Source organism: Candoia aspera, chromosome 1 (assembly GCF_035149785.1).
Source record: "Candoia aspera isolate rCanAsp1 chromosome 1, rCanAsp1.hap2, whole genome shotgun sequence".
Lineage (NCBI taxonomy): Eukaryota > Metazoa > Chordata > Lepidosauria > Squamata > Boidae > Candoia > Candoia aspera.
In genome coordinates this window covers 59,088,680-59,109,101 of record NC_086153.1, presented here as the reverse complement: position 1 = coordinate 59,109,101, position 20,422 = coordinate 59,088,680, and the positions used below count along the sequence as shown (strand labels likewise).

General features: G+C 38.2%; 1 protein-coding gene across 1 annotated transcript in view; it reads right to left on the bottom strand.

The window, feature by feature from the left end:
- Positions 1–429: 429 nt before the first annotated feature.
- LRFN2 (leucine rich repeat and fibronectin type III domain containing 2) overlaps positions 430–20,422 on the bottom strand; it is a 75,759-nt gene continuing 55,766 nt past the window's right edge. Inside the window, exon 2 of the mRNA XM_063290267.1 lies at positions 430–1,336. Within this exon, the coding sequence (XP_063146337.1) occupies positions 430–1,336 (907 nt within the window). The remainder of the gene's footprint in view (positions 1,337–20,422) is intronic.

Sequence of the window (20,422 nt, the reverse complement as noted above, 5' to 3'; positions counted from 1 at the left end):
CCTGCCAGTTTTGTGTCCACTGAAATGTTCTTTTCAGACAATGAGAAAGCGAAGACAAAAATAATTCTCCTAAGAGTTGAATAGGCATTTCTTAGCCAGTACTAATCCTCTTTCAATCTTGTGACACAGTTCACTGGAAAACTGGGATAGCACTCAATACTTCCAGTGAATTCCTTGAGACATTCACACATACATAAATAATATGTTGAGGGCATATCACCATCTCCTTACACACATGCACACATCCTATAAACTTTTCATAAATTCTTTTACTCCACTTGAATTCTTTATGTTAATATTTATTGACCAATATGTGGCTTAATGTGCGTGTGTGTTTCTGTTTTCCTTCTATCACATTTATGGCCTTTGGAACTCATGGACTTGGTTATGTTTGGTGGGACTAAGAATGGAATGGTGGGCAACTTCTATTTACACTGTGCTTTCCATGACCCACTCTGAGCTCCCATAAGTTCCCTTTGACTCAGTCAGGTCACTGTCATTGTACTGTAAAAGCATACCATTCACTGACAAACTACGTTTTGTCCAAATGTTTGTGATCTTTTTTGGGTAGTTGCAACACTGAGATGTGGAAAAGTCCCCCATGTCAAAAGAATGGCTACGTTTAGTTTTACCCTCCAGTGGCAACATGAGGAGGCTACGAAATTTGGATTCCTGCTGACCCAAAAGTGGCTCCTTGTCTGAGTGACGGGCAGCTATGGAAGTTCTTGAGTCTATTGTTTCCTCCTTTTTCTGACACTTCAGGTCCAGAGAGGCGAAAGCTCCCATGAGCCGATCAATATTGTGATGCTTTGATCTTGATGGGGGCCTCCATTTACTGGACAATGTGCCCTGCTCACTCTGGAGGCTGTAGCCATCACAGTCGCTAGAGGAAGAAGAGATGCTGCTGTGTGCTGATTCACAGTTAAACTCCATGAGTTCATTTCTTACCACAATTTTGGGATTGACTTGTGGCAGGACTCCATTCTGGACTGGTTGAGATCCATTGGTTTGAGAATAGACATTGCTAACATTGGCCATCTTGCCAGGGGCGTTGTTGCAAACCTTGTACCGCACCATGAGTATGACGATAAATACCAGCAGAGTTGCCACAATGATGCCTCCAATGATTAAAATCATGGTCCCACCCAGAAACTGGCTGTGCAGGGACTGGCATTGGGGATAGTCCTCTTTGGTGTAGAACTGGGCACAGCCCACTATGTTGGTAGCAGTGAGCGTTGTGGCAGTGTCATCCCACATGGCCAGAACACAAAGATCATAGCCTGTTCCAGAAACCAGGTTGTTCACCACAAAAGCCTTATTTGTAGCTGGAATCATCCTTGAAGAGAAAGAAAAGAGTAGCATTAGACTAATTTGCAAGTTAACAGTAGACTATCAAGGCACAGGCAACTGTGGACTTCAGTGGAACTAAATAATGGCAGTAACAGGCACAAAATTTGAGTTCTCAGTTTTTTCGCCTCAGCATACAAGCCCAGCAACCTTGTTTATTTCTGCATATGTAAACTAGTTCTGTCACCATATCTTGTGATTCCTCCCCACAGTATAGCAACTTAAAGGTTAGTGATATTTTCACAATGGTTAGAGAGACCACATATTCCAGCATCCTTGTTGATATTCAGTCCTCTTTGACCCATATTATAAATCATAATGGCTGCAGTCCCATATTGACAAAGCACAAGCATTCAGAATTCAAAGATGAGCAGTTACTTCAGTTTAAAATCTAATCAGGTTATCAAAATATACATTACCACCTTTTATAGCAGACAGGTTATTAGTCCAGGCTGTTTTCTTTTTGTTTTGTCTATTGTTTTTAATTGTTTCAGCATTGTATTAGATGTTGTAAGCTGCCCAGTTTTATTTTAAGTGGGTACTTAAAATAAATTAAGTGGAATAAATGTATTTATTTATTTGTTTGTTTAATTTGTATGCTGCCCAACTCCCTGAGACTCTGAGCAGCATAAATAAGATTATGATTGCTATATGAGGTTACAATTACTATATGCTCTTTCTAGTTTTGGGGTCAACATTGCATTCAAAGCATTCTCTGAGGAGAAAGAGGAGCCGGTGCATCTTCAGGATCAAGACTCATGAGAGACAGGGAAATGTTAGTCTCCTGCCACAGGTCAGCTGGAGGGGAATTCTCCTCTCCAGAAATGGAAATGTCTAGAGATGAGAAGCTGCTTCCCCCACCCGCCAACCCTGGCATCACACCACCCTAGGCGGCAGAGACAATGTAGGCTTCAAGAACAGAGATTCAGCTAACTTGTTTATATCAGGCAGAGCAGTTCCCTCCCTCTGGCCAGCTCTTAGCTTCAGTCATTCATTGCATCTCAGTTCTGCTAGATGCATAACAAGTAATGGCCTTCATCGCGATCCTAAGAGCAGTTCTTCCTGAATTGTAAATCAAAGAGTCTGTCTACTTAGTGTTACTGTGTGGAATTGAGCGAGCATAGCTTTTATTAGTTCCATACTGGAAAGCATTTGTAACATTTGAACAGCTTTGTGCACCTACAGAAAATAAAACAGGAGTAGAAGTTGAGGTAATCTTTTGTGTTAGTCTCTTATGTACGTATATGAAGCACCCTAAGGAAGAGCACCTGAAACTTAATTGTCTCCTTAAGTAGTATCGTGTGTCTTCCCAGCATCATCAATAAACTCAAGGTTTTCCAAGCAGAAGAAAATGGACAAACAAAACATGTTGACATTACTCACAGGCATCTAGGAGTTTCAGAAAATGGCAGCCAGGGATAAATAACGGCCCTCTGCCACTTGCTTTAACAAAAGAAATAGTTTACTCTTTGATGACAAACTTAACAAAAGGTTCAGTTTAGCTCCAAGAGTTTAACATAGTAGTTTCTTAACTATGTGACACAGATGTTTGCCTTTCAATACTGGGAGAAAAAAACACACTGAGTAGAAAGAAGAAAAGTCTTCCTATTCCACAAAGCCCAGTTCAAGTAAATGTTAGATTCAGCTTGCTATATCAGCGGAACATATATTTGTAAGTTATATTTTTCATAAGAAAGACATTCTTCATGCTATGCCAAACAGCATGTCTCCAGTAGTGGCAGCTAGACATTAGCCTTTTCAATCAAATATTGTGCATCCTTCTATCAGAACCACTCAGTGGTGAACCAAGAATATTTGACAGCTGGAGTGCATAATTTTTTAACATCCCTCTCCTCCATTGCTGTTGCACTATGTCACCAGCTGCCAAACAGCTAATTGGCACACCAGCAGCAGCAACCCAACTCCATAGCCACTGCTGATCCTTTGGATAGCCTCCGTCTCATCCCTGCATCACCAGTCAATGCCTGCACCCAGGGCAGGCCAATCCTACCTATCTGCCCTTGGTATGCTACTGGCCCCACTGTGAGTTATTTCAAAGGCCTGAAACAGTGGCCCTCAGCCTTTTATAACTTGTCTACTAATTATTCTGTGAAAGAATCTGAATCCCACCATGCTAGAAATAAAAAGGCCCTTTTTCCCAAAGTGATATATTGTTATTCTATTTATTATTTGCAGTCCAATTTAAAGAATTAAAGTTCCATTGATTTATTCTGTGCCTTATTAATTTTATCACTGCCCATCTCCCTCCCAAGGAGGGACTCTTATGCAGACTACTTTTAAATCCCTTCTGCGGTATGTGTACTATCAGTTGAGAACCACTGTTTATAAAATATCCAGTTAAATATGTCACTCTAGAGTAATGGTTCTCAACCATGGAAATTCCAGATGTGTGGATTTCAGTTATCAGAATTCCCCAGCCAACATAAGTGTTGCTATTGATGCTGGAAGTTGAAGTCTACATACCTGGAAGTTCACAGGCTGAGAAATACTGCTCTAGAGGTTCTGGGCATAGAGGATATTAGGGGCAGTGAAGTTGCCTGAGACAAAGAAAAGGAAGATCTTCAACTAACGAAGTGACAAATGTGGGCACTGGGCACAGAACCTTAGTTACTGGTTGAATAGGCCTTGGTTTCAAAAGCCATTGCTTAATTTCCATCATTACCAGGCCAGGAACATAAATATGAGAGTTTCTGTTCCCTAATTCAAACATAAAAAGTTGTTCTCTGCTGTGCAGGGGAAACCTTTACCTTTTTAAATACACTTAGAGAATAATTTCTAAAGTTTATATTGATTGATTGATTGATTGATTGATTATGTGCCATCCAGTCATTTTCATGTCCTAGGTACTGCAAATAGGTTGGAGAACAAAGAAGGGGGAAGTCAGAAATTAAATATTTATCTATATTATTTTTAGGGCTGTTTTCTCTTCTCTTCTCTTCTCTTCTCTTCTCTTCTTTTTTAATATTCATAAATAATATTAAAGCGGAGATTTTGGCACTGAGCTCAGAAATTTATACTTCTTTTTTATTTCATGAAAATAACTCAGTGTACTCTGTTAGGTATCTTTTACTAATGTTATATTGAGCATTAATTGTATAACCTCATTAATTATCTTTTTTTAGTGCAGTGTTTTATCAATGTACATATCCATTATAGATGGATAAAACACTGGTAAACTGATGTGACTGTATTCATAATATATACAGTATACTGTATACATGCATCTATGCTATTTTTTGGTATGGCGATATATTTGCACATCTGAAAAGCACTGTATGGAAGGAATCCTGATGCATTCATATGCAGAATCATTCCAACTAGTTTTGCAGTGTTTCATTAATGTGTAAATTTGTGTCTTTTACATGGGGGGTTGTGAATAAGGAAATAGAATTGAAAACTGTAGGAGATTCAGTGTAAGAACACTGAATGCAGGACAATGCAAGCAGGGAGAATGCAATGGGACCACAGAGATAGTCCCAACATGGACTCTTTTTCCAGAGATACAGATGCAAATGTGTTCATCACTTCCTACTGTAACATGTTTTCTTTGCCTTTCTTTTTTCAACCTACTTTTTTAGCTTGCTTGGTCACAATCTGATTGACAGATTCAGCTCTAATTCTGTTCCCAATGATCTATCTTAATTACATCCCTACAGCTAACGTGTTTACCCTTTTGATTTCTCAGTATCTGATAGAGTGTGGGCCAGGAATAGTTCAGACTTGCACTGGAGACATAAGGGAACAGTAGGTATGTTCAGCCAACCATGCTTTTGTACCAATCTGACAGGTGGTAATTGCTGGCGATTCTCACTCATACAAAACCACACATTGTTCTTGGCACTTTTAGTATGGATTATGTGTTCAGGCTAATTTGCGCATTTTAGGTCTCCAGAGTTAGATCACATAGTTAAGATGAATAACCTAAAGGGATTTTTATTTTTCATCGATTAAAACTAAAACTAAAATTGCTTAGAATGCGCAGTGAAGGAATCAACAATCAACAGAATGCTGTCCACACAGGAAATTCTTAATTGTTGTGTTCCTGTAGATTGTACCAGCTTTTGGCAAGGCAATTGAGCTCATCACTTGGGGCTTTAATATTGGAATCACCAAGGAGTCCAGCAGCTTGATTGTGACAGGCTACCATAGCAGATGTAGTGGAGGTAGAGGGATATTTGTGTTGCTCTCTCCCACCCCAGTTGGTTTTCTAAAAAATAAATGGGCATGAAAGACAGCTCAACATATCCCTCTGCATCCAAAGCTTGCTCCCATTCTATCACACTTTGAACCTTCTCCCTTCTCCCTCTCCCAGTGTTAAGAACAGGAAGATCTGCGAATGTTTATGCTAAATTGATGCCAGATTCATACATTCCAATCTCTGCCCTGCCTTTGAAATGCCATAAGGTGCCATAGGATTAAGGCCTACTGGAACCTAATATGATGACTGAGATTTAGCTAATAAGCTAATAGGAGATCAGTCTTTGTGTGGGAGACTGTATTGGTGCGCATATATACACACACAAATACACAGTCACCGACACACATGTGTATAATTCATTAGCACTTCCTGCAGTTTCATGGCAATTGAGCATATGACCTACTCATATTAGTGTTTCGTTCATTTGTTAGATGTATATCCCACCTTTCTTCCAGAAAGGTAGCTTTCACTTTGTCCCCAGAAGAACAACCCCATGGCCTGGGCAAAGAGAGTGTGACTGGCTTTGTCAACCACTGAATTTTCAGAGCTGAAAGGAGACTAAACCTGGTTGTCCTCAACCACAGTTCATTTCTTTTACCATCTCACTGTACTAGTTCTTTTCTCAGTGCACAACACAAGAGAGATATGTGGAGCTTTGAAGCACTGAAACTTTGAACAAAGGACCATCTTGGAAGTAAACTACAAAGCAAAGTGGTCACTTGCTTCTAAGCAGTGAAGCAACCATGACACTTTGCTCATAGAAAATGGCATCACAGAGTGCAGATTGGCCTCATCTCCAAGGTCATGTGGTGGAATGTATCACTGATCCTCTGCATTGAGCTGGGGGCATGTCACAAAATTCTGCACTGAACCAGAGAACAACTACTTTACATTCCTCCCTGCCCCTCCCACAACACAAGATGGACATGGTGTAATCCCAGAAAGTGCTTTCAGGACTAACAACTTTTTTATCTTTATTAAAGATAACCATTTGAATTATGTTCCCTACCACATGGTTCTTCTCTTCCGTTCTTTTCATCAACCGCTTTCCTCTTTCTTAATCTCCCAATCGCTTCATGCTTCATAGCAAGGGTCAGTTGAATATTAAGGGTTTTTTTCCTTTAATTTCCATCCTGAGAATAAAATTAATAAGTATTCCCCCTCCCTGACAGCTGAAGGGTTCTTAAACAAGTGTCAGGTCCATCTCCTTACCTCTGCTGAAGTGTGAAACTAGCTGCTCTGGATTAACTATGGTAATCTTTTTTTTAATTCATACAACGTGTATCTGAGACATGAATTAACTATCCTACATAAGTCTTGCTGAAGTTAGTGAGAATGTTTATGTCTTTGCTGGTTGTTTTTGACTATAAAACATGATTGTTAGAGATGCTATTTCATCTCCCTTTCTGAATTTATAATCTATTATTATATTCTGTGAAACTGCCAGCACAGATTTCTTGAGAATGTAAGGGTTTTTTTTTTTCATTCTGCCTCCTACATCTGCATTCTAGATGATATATGAACTACCATTCCCCAAATGCCACCTCTGTTTTCTTGCCATTACTTTCTGCAATGTTCCTTTGGAAATAAAGCAAATTCTTTTTTTATTACTAGAGTAAATGCTATGATTTCCTACCTAGTTTGCACAGACCTATGGATGAATAAATCTAGATTCATTCTGTGTCAGTTTTACATCCCTTCAATCATATTCCTGTTCGATCTAATATCCACATCAGTTTGCATGTGCACATTTTCATAAAATACATATCTTGTATGAAACTTTTCCTGACATATGTATTTGTGTATGCAATGTTTCCCAGCACTTTTGCATGAAAGTTCTAAGCCAAAACCTCTACAATCTGAAGATATTCCAAATTAAATTGTTTCCATTTTTTAAAAAATCAGACTACAAAAAAAAAAATCCTCCATCTCTCTATATGCCCAATGAGTTAAATAATCAGGCCATAACTACAATCCTACAATCCTACTGAATATTAACTTATAAAGGTTTTATAATATCCATATCCATATCCACATCAACATAATATCAACATTCACACAGCCTTCATATCTTTTGCCTTCCCTTGTAACTGATGCAAATAACTAGAGGGAAATCATGGAAGCATCTAAGAATTTTTCCCTTAATAAGAAAGAATCCTGATCTTCTCACACAGAAGGGCCATTTATATAAGGAATAATTTGCATATATAAGTTGACTATGTTAGTATCTTTACTGGCTCTCTTGTGTGAAAGGTGAAAGGTCCCCTGTGCAAGCACTGAGTCATGTCTGTCCCTCTGGGGGGATGCTGCTTTCGCGACATTTTCTTGGCAGACTGCAGCGGGGTGGTTTGCCATTGCCTTTCCCAGTCGTCACCTTCTCCAGCAAGCTGGGTACTCATTTTACCGACCTCAGAAGGATGGAAGGCTGAGTCGACCTGAGCCGGCTACCCGAGAATCTGGCTTCCGCCGGGATTGAACTCAGGTCGTGGGGAGAGTTTCAGTTGCAATACTGCCGCCTACCACTCTGTGCCACATATGGCTTCTTAGTTGCCTTTTATAAGCTCCCAGTTTCCATATTAAGCTACCATGATCATGCTTGCATTAATCTATTATTCTTGATATATGCCAGATTTGCTTTTCTCCATGATAGGTTAATTTTCCCCATGGAAATGGTACATGTTCAGGCATAAACAATTAAGTAAAGTAAATATATTAATCAACAATTCTATTTTTCATGTTCCTTCTCAGGGAGACATTATCTTACTGAGCAAAGACTAATCCACCTACTGCTGCTATTTTGAAATGTTGAAGTAGCAAGCTAGTTGTTGCACAGATGTGATATGATCCCTCCCCAGAGCAGTTATTAAAAGTCAGGGAAGAAAACAATAAGCTGCATCAGAAAATGAAGTACTAAGGACAAAGGATGGGTTAAATGAAATAGATGAAGTAGATGAGACAGACAGTGTGATCCTACTGTGATCCAAGGCTTTAAGAAAAGGGTGTTTAGAGACTTATGAAGTATGGGGAAGTGATAGGAATATGCTAATGTTATTTCTCTTAGTTCTGAGTGAAATGGAGTAGGAAAAATAATTCTTTTTTTTTTTTGCATCTATATCATGAAATTAGCTTTCCCACTTTGGGCATTGGATTTGAATGGTGGTGCCACCCTTTGCAAAGAGAGCATTGTACTGATCCAGAGATACACAACCCAGTGGTTGATCACAGCTAATAGTTCTGGCTTCTGTAGAATCCTTTGGAAATCTCTATCCTAGAATAAATAGGATATGCCCGTTTTCATCAAGACCACAAGTGGAAAGGAAAGGTATACCTTATCTATGCTTACTATGATTTTCTTTAAGATTCAATAGCAAGGGAAGTCATGTTCCACATCTATAGCTTGGCTGTAACTATTCAGTTGAATGCAGATGCCATACTTCCAGCTCTATTTAATTTCAATGGAATGTGCAATATAGCACATATAAAAAATGACGTAACTGCATCTTGAATAGAAGAAATGTGATCCACAATAATAAATAATAGATCAGGAATGGGTAGCTATGAACAGACGTGAAATGTGGAGTCCTTGGTGTTCTCTGAGCTTGGCTGTTTGCTTGCAGATGTTTCATTACCTGACCAGGTAACATCTTCAGTGCGAGTGAGTGTGGGGTTTGCTCCCTGTTTATATACAGCAGCTTGCCCTGCCAGTGTTGGTGGGGGTGTGATTTTCTCCTTGGTACTTCCTTGATTAGGATATGTTTTCTGCTTGATTTTTTTCTCTGCTTGATTGTAGTTCTTGAACTACCAAGAACTTCCAAGAACTACCAAACAATCACAGCAAACTCACACAAGCAAAACTAAACAAAGTGTTGTTAGTTTATAGTATATAAAATAGCATGGAAGAGACAGAGAGTATTACAGTCAATGAGTGATAGCTCTGCCCTAAATCAAATTATTCTTTCAACCAGACTTAGTCTACTAACTTATTTATTTTATTTAGGAAAGATCATCACATTTCCTTATTAAAATCACTTCTTTCTTTGTAACCTATTTCTGCCTATCTAAATAGCATTTGGCATCAATTTCCCCCACAGAATAGACTACTATTGCTATCCATGTGATCACACTTTATACCGAAATGACTGTAATAAAGCACTTTTAAAAACCATTTTTAAAAGACCATAACTTAAACATCTCTGTGCCAATTTCTGTGAAATTTGACATACTTCAGCCCCTTATTAAATATCTGGCTCACTTTTCAATTTCATTTAACTGAGATGAAAATTTTTTAAAAAATGTTACAGCCATTGTTAGTTTTCCTCATCCAAATTTTTGGGAAGACAGAACTCAGTTCTCTGAATCTCATTATGATTCAGGCTTTGAATCAGACTAGAATGTATCCCGAGTGACCCAAAGTAGATCAGTCCATTTCTAGAGTTCCAGACTGACACCTTGAATTAGACTGGACAATCCATGCAAGCACATACTCTATTTCTTCCCTAATACCAAATCCACACAATAAGTGTTCCATTATTAACTATTCTAAAACTGCTAGGAAAGAAAGTTCAATATGATGGAAGAAAGCAGAGACTGAAGTGGGCACTCTCTACTCCTTGTGCTGGAGCTAATCAAGGAGTCATCAATATCCAAGAGTGAAAATACATCTGTATTGATTTTAGGTGTGAAGACTCTTAAGAGCTATCATCAATCACAGGTAACCTGCAGTATATTTTGGAGAGGGGCACTTCTACAGAGTGACTTAAAAAGGATGTTGAGATTAGGAAACTTCATGGAAAGTTACCCAGTCCTCCTCAGATACAAGTGCTTTGGACTACAAACACTTCAAAAAGGATTAACCCTGCTTCATTTTCCAGCATTGTAATAGCCTTAAGAAAGCAACAGTGGAGTGAGTATCCCTAAACATTGTTTCTTGGTCAATAGAAGAGCAGCCCCAGCATCAGCCAAGGTTAATTCCCAGGGAGTTTGAAGGTATTTTTTTTCCAAATATAAAAGTTCATATTTCAGATTCAGACCTAAAACACAATTATAAGCATACTTTGGAAGATTTACACAGCAACTCACTTTTGGCCCAAAACTAGGTAACAAAACAGATTCAGTACAATTCTGAAAGTTGGTTTGCTTGCTAAGACACATTTAGAAGGGTTAAATGAAGTAGATAAAGTAGATGAGATGAAGAATGTGTTCTTACTGTGATCCAAGGCTTTAGGAAAAAAGGGTGGTACTAACCAGTGAAGGTCTCTAACCTGCGAAGTAGGTCTCTTTCTTACCTTTTCTCCTACGTGTTGAGAAATCCAAAGGAGAACACTGGTAGTTTACATCTCACTGAGGATAAATTTGCTGCAAGGAAATCTCTGCCAACTCATGGGCAAGAAGAACATGAAGCTAGGATTGTGTAGATCAATCTAAATGCCATCTCTATCAGTGTGATATGCCTCAATTTATTACTAGTTTTGCTGTGCTGCCTCATCATGGTGGTGGCCTGTTCCTGAAAGGGATGAGAGAATAATGCCAGGAGTATATACCAAAAGTATATTATCCCAGCATGATCACTCAAGGTGTGAAGGTCATCCCTGCTGTCCAGGTAAAGCAAGCAGGGATCTGTATTGGGCAGCAGTGATATGGGAAGATGCTGGAGGAAGAAGATCACTTTTAATGACAATGGCAAATTGATCATTTCATACTATGTGGAAGAAGGCAATGATAAACCACTCTATCAAGAAAACTACTGTACATGGATAGAGAATATAAAATGATTGACAGTTAAGTGCTAGATGATCAACCCCTCAGGTCAGATGGCACTCAACATGTTACTGAGAAATTCTGAGGATCATACAGAGTACTAAGAGTGTTTATGACGTGGCTAGATTAAAACTTTTGGGATGTCTAGTTGCTATTATTGTCATGCAGGAAAAGGAAATCTGAAGCTGCAAAGACAGAATCACAGTGGAAACATGGAATGTAAAAAGCATGAATATGTTCAACACAGCGAAAGGTGAAATGAACTGACTACATATTGATATATTAGGCATTAGTGAATTGAGATGGACTTAAATTAAACATTTTCAGGCAGAAGGTCACACTGTTCACTACTCAGAATGTGAAAAATGAAGGAACAGTGTTGTTGTCATAATTAGGAAGAGTATAAGGAACTTGGCAACAATGCAGTCAATGACAGTATAATATCAATTAGATTTCACGGAGAACACTTTAATATGACAATTATCCAAGTATATGCTTCAACTACTGATATAGAAGAGGAGGTTGATGAGTTTCATTATTATATTCAGTTTGAAATTGACAGAACATGCAAGCAAGATGTGGCTGCATCTAATTGGAAACTAGAATGCTAAAGTTCAAAATGTTAAGGAGGGAAATGCAGTTGAACTCTATGGCTTAGGAAATCAAAAGGAACAGGAGAATGACTTACCAATTTCTTCCAGTCTAATCTAATGATTTCTATATTGCTCTCTGAAATTCTTTATTAGGTTCCCTTCTGAGATCTTTGTCTTTCTTGGCTTTGGCTTTTCTTCTCGTCTTGGCAATTTCCACAGTTAGGGTGGAATATTATAGGAAAAAGCATTATAGTAACCCTCTCCCCCCCCCCTTTTTTTTTTTGTTTCCCATACAAAATTGTTACTTAAATATTTTTTCACTATACTTTGAACATCTGTAATTATTTCTCATTTCTATTTGAATCATTTTGGATATTAAAAAAAAAACAGTTTCTCTTTTTCTTCAAAAACCATATTCTAAGTGTCTTAGTTTTTTACCATATGTGATGATCATATAAAGACTCCCAAGTACTAAAAAAAAATACACCAAAACATCCAGAAAATTCTGAAAATAAAATTTGAATTAAAACCACAACTATTTTTATTACATATGGTTCCAGAGAATTTAAAAGCAAAGGATCATAAGTTATTATGATATGTGCTGACAGCAATAAGAATCAATCTGGCAGAACACTGGAAAAGAGAAACCTTGCCATCAATACAGAATTGGGAAGCTAAAATTGAAAAATACACAGCAATGGAAAAAAATGATTGCATATATTCACAGCAGAAATCTAATCAAATTCATGCAGCAGGTACTCTCTTGATGTCTGGGCTGGATGAAAAGATTTGATTCTGCCAAGGCACTGCCTGATATATCCTGATGCTACATCAAAAAGGGCTTTAAAGATAACGACCAGTAATGTGACCTGGGCTAAGAAGCCAACTGGTAGCCAATGCAACAACTTCAAAGAGGTTGGATGGATTGTGCTTTTATATCAGTTTAACTTCTGAGTAATCTCCAAAGACAGCCCTATGTAGGGCATGTTATAGTAGTCCAACTGAGTGGTGAACCAAGCATGATTTATCATTGCCAGGGAATCTTTTTCCAAGTGATGCTGGGTGAAAATTCCTAGCTGTTTTATTGGAAGCCAAGAGGAGAACTCCCAAGTCATAGATCAGCTATTTGGGAGGAATAATTGCTGGAGCCAATGTCACTAGTTTACCCAGAAGTCTATTGACAACTAGAAACACTCACTATCTTGGGTGGATATAACCTAAGCGTGTTTCACCCAGTCTAGATCTTCACATGAGAATTAATAATGAAGGTATCAAAGTGATAGTTAGCTTCTGCCTTTTAGGATCAACCATTAACAGTAAAAGACAAGCAGTCAAGAAATATGCTGCAGACTAGCACTTGGCAGAGCAGCCATGAAGGCCTTGGTGTGATGTGTCTATACCTACAAAGATCAGAACTGTGCAAGCCATGATATTCCTGTGACACTCTATGGAAGAGAAAGTTGGACTTTGAAGAAGCAGGATAGGAAGAGTATTGATGCTTTTGAACTCTGGTGTTGAAGAAGACTACTGAGAACACTGTGGACAGCCAAAAAAACAAACCAATGGATCGTTGTACAAATCAATTCAGAGTTCTCACTCAAGGCACAAATGACCAGGCTCCAATTACCCTACTTCATACATATTATGCAAATATGGAGCTTATTATAATAATTAGAGCTCTCTGGAGAAGGCTCTAATGCTGGGAAAGGTAGAAGGAAAAAGAAAAGGACAACCAGCAGCAAGGTGGATGGATTCAGTTACAATGGTGATGCATGCACTGTTGGAAGACCTGAAAGACCAGGTTAGGGACAGATCATCATGGAAAAAAATCTCTGTATGTGGTTGCTAAGTGTTGACCCTGACTTGATGGCACATAATCAATCAATCAAAGATCTTCACAGCCCCTAGGCACTGGTTGAGTACTTCTGTGGCATGTCTTGTTCGGCCTGCAGTGGTAGTGTATTCCTGGGGATCATCAACTTATTGAAGATACCTCACCTCATACTGCCAATTCAGAATTGACCTGAATGGTTTATGTAGACTTTAAATAATATGGGGGAGAGCACCAGGCCCTGAGATATCAGGCATTCAGGTTCTAAGGACTAGAGCTCTGACCTTCCATGACCACCACTTGGAACTCTCAATTGATATAGGAGCAGAACCACTGAAAAATGGTGCCCCCTACTGCAGGTGGTTCAGAAGGATACCACAGTCAAAGGCATCAAATGCCACTCAGAGGACTGAGAACTAAGAAGCACACACACCCCTCAATGACCCCAACAAATCTAGCTTATTTAATGATGAATTAAACATTTGTCACCTAGACATTTCCCAGATCAAAACTCAAGGAAATACATGCTCAATTCCACTGTACTGAAATACAAAAGATCTTGGTAAGTAAAACATGTGGCCATATACCATTCAGCTGGGAGATTCTGAACTCCTTGCTATATGTTCCTTGTTTCAGGATGAGGAGAAGGAGGCAATTTTATTTATTTAGTTACCTATTTGCCAAAATGTATATGCCACCAAATTTTCCAATGTTGAATTTCTAGAATCTGTCTAACAGAATAGGGTGTCAGTTCTTCTGGATTGTGCTGAAAACTAAAAATGGATACAAGTCCTTTGTTTGGACAATTTTGTGGGAGTAATTCATACATAGCTGTTTGGCATGATGGAAGTCAGCATGATGGTCAGACAATGACTAAGTCACATGGGGGTTCTTTCTCTCTCTCTCTCTCTCTATACACACACACACACACACACTGTATATATATCTATATTCTCTCTCTCTCTCTCTCTCTCTCTCACTGAACTGTCCCAAAGTAGTTAATGCTCACTGATGCTTTTATCTATTTTAAATTGCCCTTTGATGCATTTCATTAGCCTTGCTTTTGAATTCCAAGAACCTGCATTTCAGTGTTGTACAGAGCCAAATGTACTGCAGAACTCTGAATTCTGCCCATTTTTTCAGGGTGAGGTGGAAGCTAAGCCTGGAGTTATTTCTGCTCATGCTGCTTGTTTACATGAAACATTCCCAGAAGCCTCTTCGGCAGTAGTAAGCAGTCTTTTTAGAAACCAAGTACCACAATATTAAAACAAATAGCCAAAACAACTCAATGGAACCAGAGTGACCAACAATGTAATTGCTGCATATTTTCTTTTCTTCCTTTGTTCATATGTAGGCAGAGTCCTAATTTTGCCTTTTCATAGAACAATTATCATTAGAGCTGATTCCCTCCCAAAGTTGCTGAATTCTGTCTTCTCATCACTCACACATCCAGCTGCCCTTTGGAGAATTTGTCTTGTCAGATGAAGCCCATGGTACATGTTGCCTCATTATTATTCCCTAATTTGATTATGCTCTTTTCAACTCATTTGGAAAAGGGGTAAGAAAAGACCGAGTCAAAGGCACATTGATAAGCTTGGTATGAAATGGCAAGCAAGACAGATCGAGATAATGAACATTCCCCCTGAGCTTCAAAGAGAAAGGGAAGCCATGTGAGATTCTGTGCATGAGGGAACATTAATTAATTAATGTTGAAATTTATAGTCTTGGAACTGGATCCCAAAAGAAGAGGGAGAAAAATGTTTAAAGGTGATTGTGCAAAATATGGAGTGCCTTGCTTTGGTCTGTGCAAAATAATCCTACTTGCATGAAGATTCCTCCTACAGTCCTTGTACTTTGCCTATGACCTTATATATGTATTGCCCTCTGGCTGGTGTGGCCCCTAAATGAACATGCAAAAAACAAAACAAACAAATGCACAATTTTCATTTTTAATTAATGGGAAAGGCCTTTAATATCTTTCAGGGTTGCACTCTCCTTGAAGAACAGCATTTTTAATTTGGGAAGTTTGTGGATGCATCTTGATTATTAAAATCACAAGTAGCTTCTGTAACTTCAAGCATTAAGAAAAAAATTAGCCTTGTATGCCAGTAATGGATCTGCCTGAACACAGAGGATAATGGTTTCGTCATCCATCTTCTGGTAGCTTCCCGCTGCTACAAGGTGGTATATATGAAAATTGCTAACCGGGATCAGAAAGCACGAGCATTTAATGCCACTGCTTTATCCTCTTCACCTGTTTCCAATCAAATTTGGGACCAAGATATTTAAATGATTATGTCTTCCCTCTCTATTGGGGTCCCTGCAATGTAAAAGCACAGTGGATGTCTACAGGAAAGTCTTTTCAATAGTGGCATAACATGAAACGTCCTACCCAGCAAGTTTGCCATTTCACTAGGAGGGGAAAATCTTTTCATAATTTTATTTTGTCTTTTAAATCCATTTCAGTGGACCTTTTCATCTCCCTTTTTTTTTTCTATTTGCTGCCACCCTACAAGGTACATTATTCTTACTGCCAGATTGTCATAGCTATTCAATATGTAACTTGTTCGTTGTTGCAAGCTGGTCTTGTTTTATTATGGGTCAACCTGTACATTCTGCAAATGGAGGAATGAATGATCTTTTCCTAAAATTCCATTGTAGGGATTAGTAATGCTAGAAACAATGTCACTTGATCTAACCAGCCTCACCAATCCTCTTTGTCTTCCATCTTTCCTTAATCCAGTTAGTGACTTTGAGCATTCTTGTATTTCTGGGCACTTCTTCCCATCCTAAACTACACTTGGTTTATCAATAAAGCAGTACCTTATTTTCAATAATCATATTGAGATTCCAGGTCTCAGATCCAGAATTAAACAAAAACTATCCAACCTCATAAAAAAAAAAGTCTAGCATTATTCACAGCAGCATCTTAAACATAATTTATTCATGAACTAGTGAAAGCCAAGTGCTTTTTCTAAAACACACAAACACAAAGGATTCTGAATTAGCTCTTGTTCTTCCCATTAGAAAGATATCAATGATAATTTAATGTTAACACTGGGAGACAATTACATTCTGCAATATATATGTGACACAGAATTTCACAGTTCCTTATCTCCATTCTCTCTCCAAATTTATTGGCTTGTGAGATTAGAAAGCATTAATTTGTCAAAGCACTTGTTTAAAACTGATAAAAACTTGGCTTTTTTAATTGCTAGAATATTACTTTGAGAGGTAAACCACTGACAAGTCAGACAATCATAGCTTCTACTTGTGGCACTATCCTCACTCATTTTAATTACAAGAGTCTCTCTACTGAACATACTTCTTCGCACTTTGGTCCCAGCTCTCATATCTCATGTTCTATCTCTTTTAATTATTTTATTTTATTTTATGTATTTTATTTATAGATTCCCAAATGATTCTGGGCAGCCCTGTGCCATGAAGGGTTTTAAATGTGATACCAGCACCTTGAATAGCATCAGGAAGCCAACTAGCAATCTGTGCAGCTTGCAAAACAGCAGGGTCATATATGCATGATACAGAGCCCTCATCACTGCCTGCACCACCACATTCTGGACTAGCTGCAACTTCTGGTGGGTCTTCAAGGGCAGCCCCATGTACAGTGCATTACAGTAATCCAGTTGTGAGGTGACTAGGGCATGAGAGACAGTCAAAGGGCTTCCCAGTCCAGGAAAGGGTGCAACTGGTACACAAGATGTACCTGTGCAAAGGCCTTCTTGGCTATAGTTTTTACCTGTTCTACAAGCAGGGGCTGAGAGTCCAGGAGGACCCCAGACTGTGTACAAGTCTTAATTGAGAAGTACAACCCTATTCAGAGTAATGATGAAGTACTTCAAGATGCTCCAGCCACACATTATTATGAAAAGTGTTTTCCATCCAAGTGTTTATTCCTGTGGAAAAAATAATCTATGTCTAAAATAACCTGTATTTATACTTTGTGTTCTTTATTCAAGTTTTTGCTACTCTAGAAGGTAGAACAGAGGGAGCAATCATCAGTTCTGCCCTGCTAATGAACAACAGTATTAAGGAAGAAAGGCATTGAAAGCAATTCTGCAGTTGGTTTTATCCTGGCTTTGCAATCAGAACCCATAACCTCTTATTGTTCTACAAATAATGGTTTTATTATCAAAGCTAAGAAAGCGTTTGCTTTCTAGAATGAGAAACGCATCTATGTAGCTCCTGAGTTAATGCTATTGTGACTACCTGAAATTAAGAACTGAACTTTTATTAGTTTGGTTACTTATATACCTTCCAAAACTGTAAATAGCAACATATCCATTAACAACAGTGTGAAAGTCATTGGACCAATGAAAACATTGATTACAGATATCTATGGGAAAATGTATGATTTGATTTCTTTTGTGTCTGGGTCAATGCTGCATGTATATATGCATAAATCTGGCCTGTTTTCACATTAATGTTTCAATTTAAAAAAATATCCTTCATATGAAATTGGGTATTTCTATATGTGTGTATAAAATGAATTTTCTATCAATACATAGTTTGAAATCTATTTTCTCTCAAACTATACCTCCTCCCCCCATTTGTTCTCACAATGCACTTTTAAAAGCACAATTGATTTTTTTTTTAATGTAAAAAATGGTGCTGGAATGTTCAAGAAGTGCAGAAGTCAGAACATCACTCTATTTGAATTTGCATTTTAGCTGGGGAGGTCCAAAGTTGGGTTAGATCCTAAATGAATTCAGAAAGAGTTATGAATTCAAGCATCCATGCATGCAACTAAAAAACACCGCAGGTGTAGCATTTCAGCTAGCATTTTGTGGAGTTGGGCATCAAAGATGTTGACCATGTCTGCTTCAAAGGTGAGGCATGTCATGCAGTGCCATCTTGTGGATAGCTTGGAAAACTTCCAGAAGGGTAGAGTACAAACCAAAGATACAAAGATCTGAAGTCCCAGGACTACAATATGGCCTTGAAAGCTTGAGCATAGCCTCCAAAGCCCTTTCCCAAAATACTACTGAATTTTAATGAGATGTTAGAGGGAAATTGTAACAAATCTGGACAGTAATTATGTAAATTAAATTAAATTAAATTAAATTTCAATGAGATGAAACTAAATCTGATTTATATGTTGTCCCCACATAATTTTTGCCTCCAGTCCTTGGCATGCCACTCAAAGACCAAGTATGTTCCTCATCCCAAAGCTGTGAACATTTCAGTTTACATTGTGCACCTTCAGGAATCTCCAGGAAAGCCTCAGCAATGATTTCATTGACCAATCAGAGCAGAGAATTCCTGAACATGAGAGGACAATCCAGCAGGAGACCCTCCAGCATATGCACTGTTAAGATACACACAGATGAAAGCAGTGTGTACTTGTTGGATACCTGGGAAGACTGTCAAATTGCTGCAAAGCTCAGTGACCTTTTAGCCAGCTATGAGACATTCAGCTTTGTACTTGTCAGAGTAGTTTGATCCAAAACCAGTTCACTGAGTGCTAAAATCCTCCTTTCTATAATGGCTAATTTAAATTCAGATTTACGCATCTTCTAGTTCTAAAGAAGAACATGAAGATTTAAAGGAGTGATTTTCTTGATTTAGCTGTCAAAGGTTTGCTTTAGAATATTTTCTGATATAATAGATCAGACATTGGATTCTATCACGATCTATACTGCAGTACCCTCACAAACCCTTATCTCAAATCTACTATTTGAGCAGGCTGCAGCATTTCAGCTCTAGCCATTTTTAGATTATACTAATTTTCTTGATCAATATCAATCTGGGTTTTGTTCTTACTTCCTCCTCCTCCTAATAACTACTAGTTCTCTACTGCTTTTCTTTACTCTAGCCTCTGTTTTCCTGCTTATTTTAACTGGCACCATCGCTTTAATATGTTGCACCAAATGCCACCTTCCCTCAAACTGCCTTCTGTTTCCTCTTTTCTCTTTCCTTCCCTCTTTCTCAGTTTGTTGTGAACCATGTTCCTTTTCCTTTCCACTGTTTCTTACTTCTCTCATCTCCTTCATTTCTCAGTGTCAGAGTACCTACTAGCTTTTTAATTTGATTACTTCCCCTTCTTTGCTTCAGCTCAACATATAACAACCTAAAGAAATCACAGCTGATTAAACCAAATGTACATTTTGCTCTGTGTTCTGTTTGTAATAATGGCCTTCCAGATGCTTCTGAGCAGCCCACAAAGGCTTTCTCCCATAAAGCAACATTTTAAAAAATGCTACTTCTGATCCCAGAAGTTCTACTTAATATTATGGCCTGTTTTTACTAAGAAATAAGAGCAGTCCTTCTCTGTAAAGTAGTTAAACCAAAGTATGTGGCCATCGCTATATTCTGTGATAACAGGTTCCATAAATTATGCCCAGTGTATTTTAAAACCATTTAAAGTAGCTATGGTATGCCTTTGTAAGCCAGTTTGTTTACATAGTTTTTTGCAAGTGTTTTCCTGGAATGTAGTAAGTTTTGTATACTATTTTCACATTGCACAGTTTATGTATTATTGTATTCATTTTCTGAGTGAACTCTCTTGCAAAATTCTAAGACTATCAAATATGTTAGGATAACTGTCAGTATGCATTTTTTGCATGTTTGCATATTTTTGCATATCACATATTGCATATTTTTTGCATATTCCCATTGCTATGGGGAGCTGAGTTTAAGAAGTATACATTAAAATCA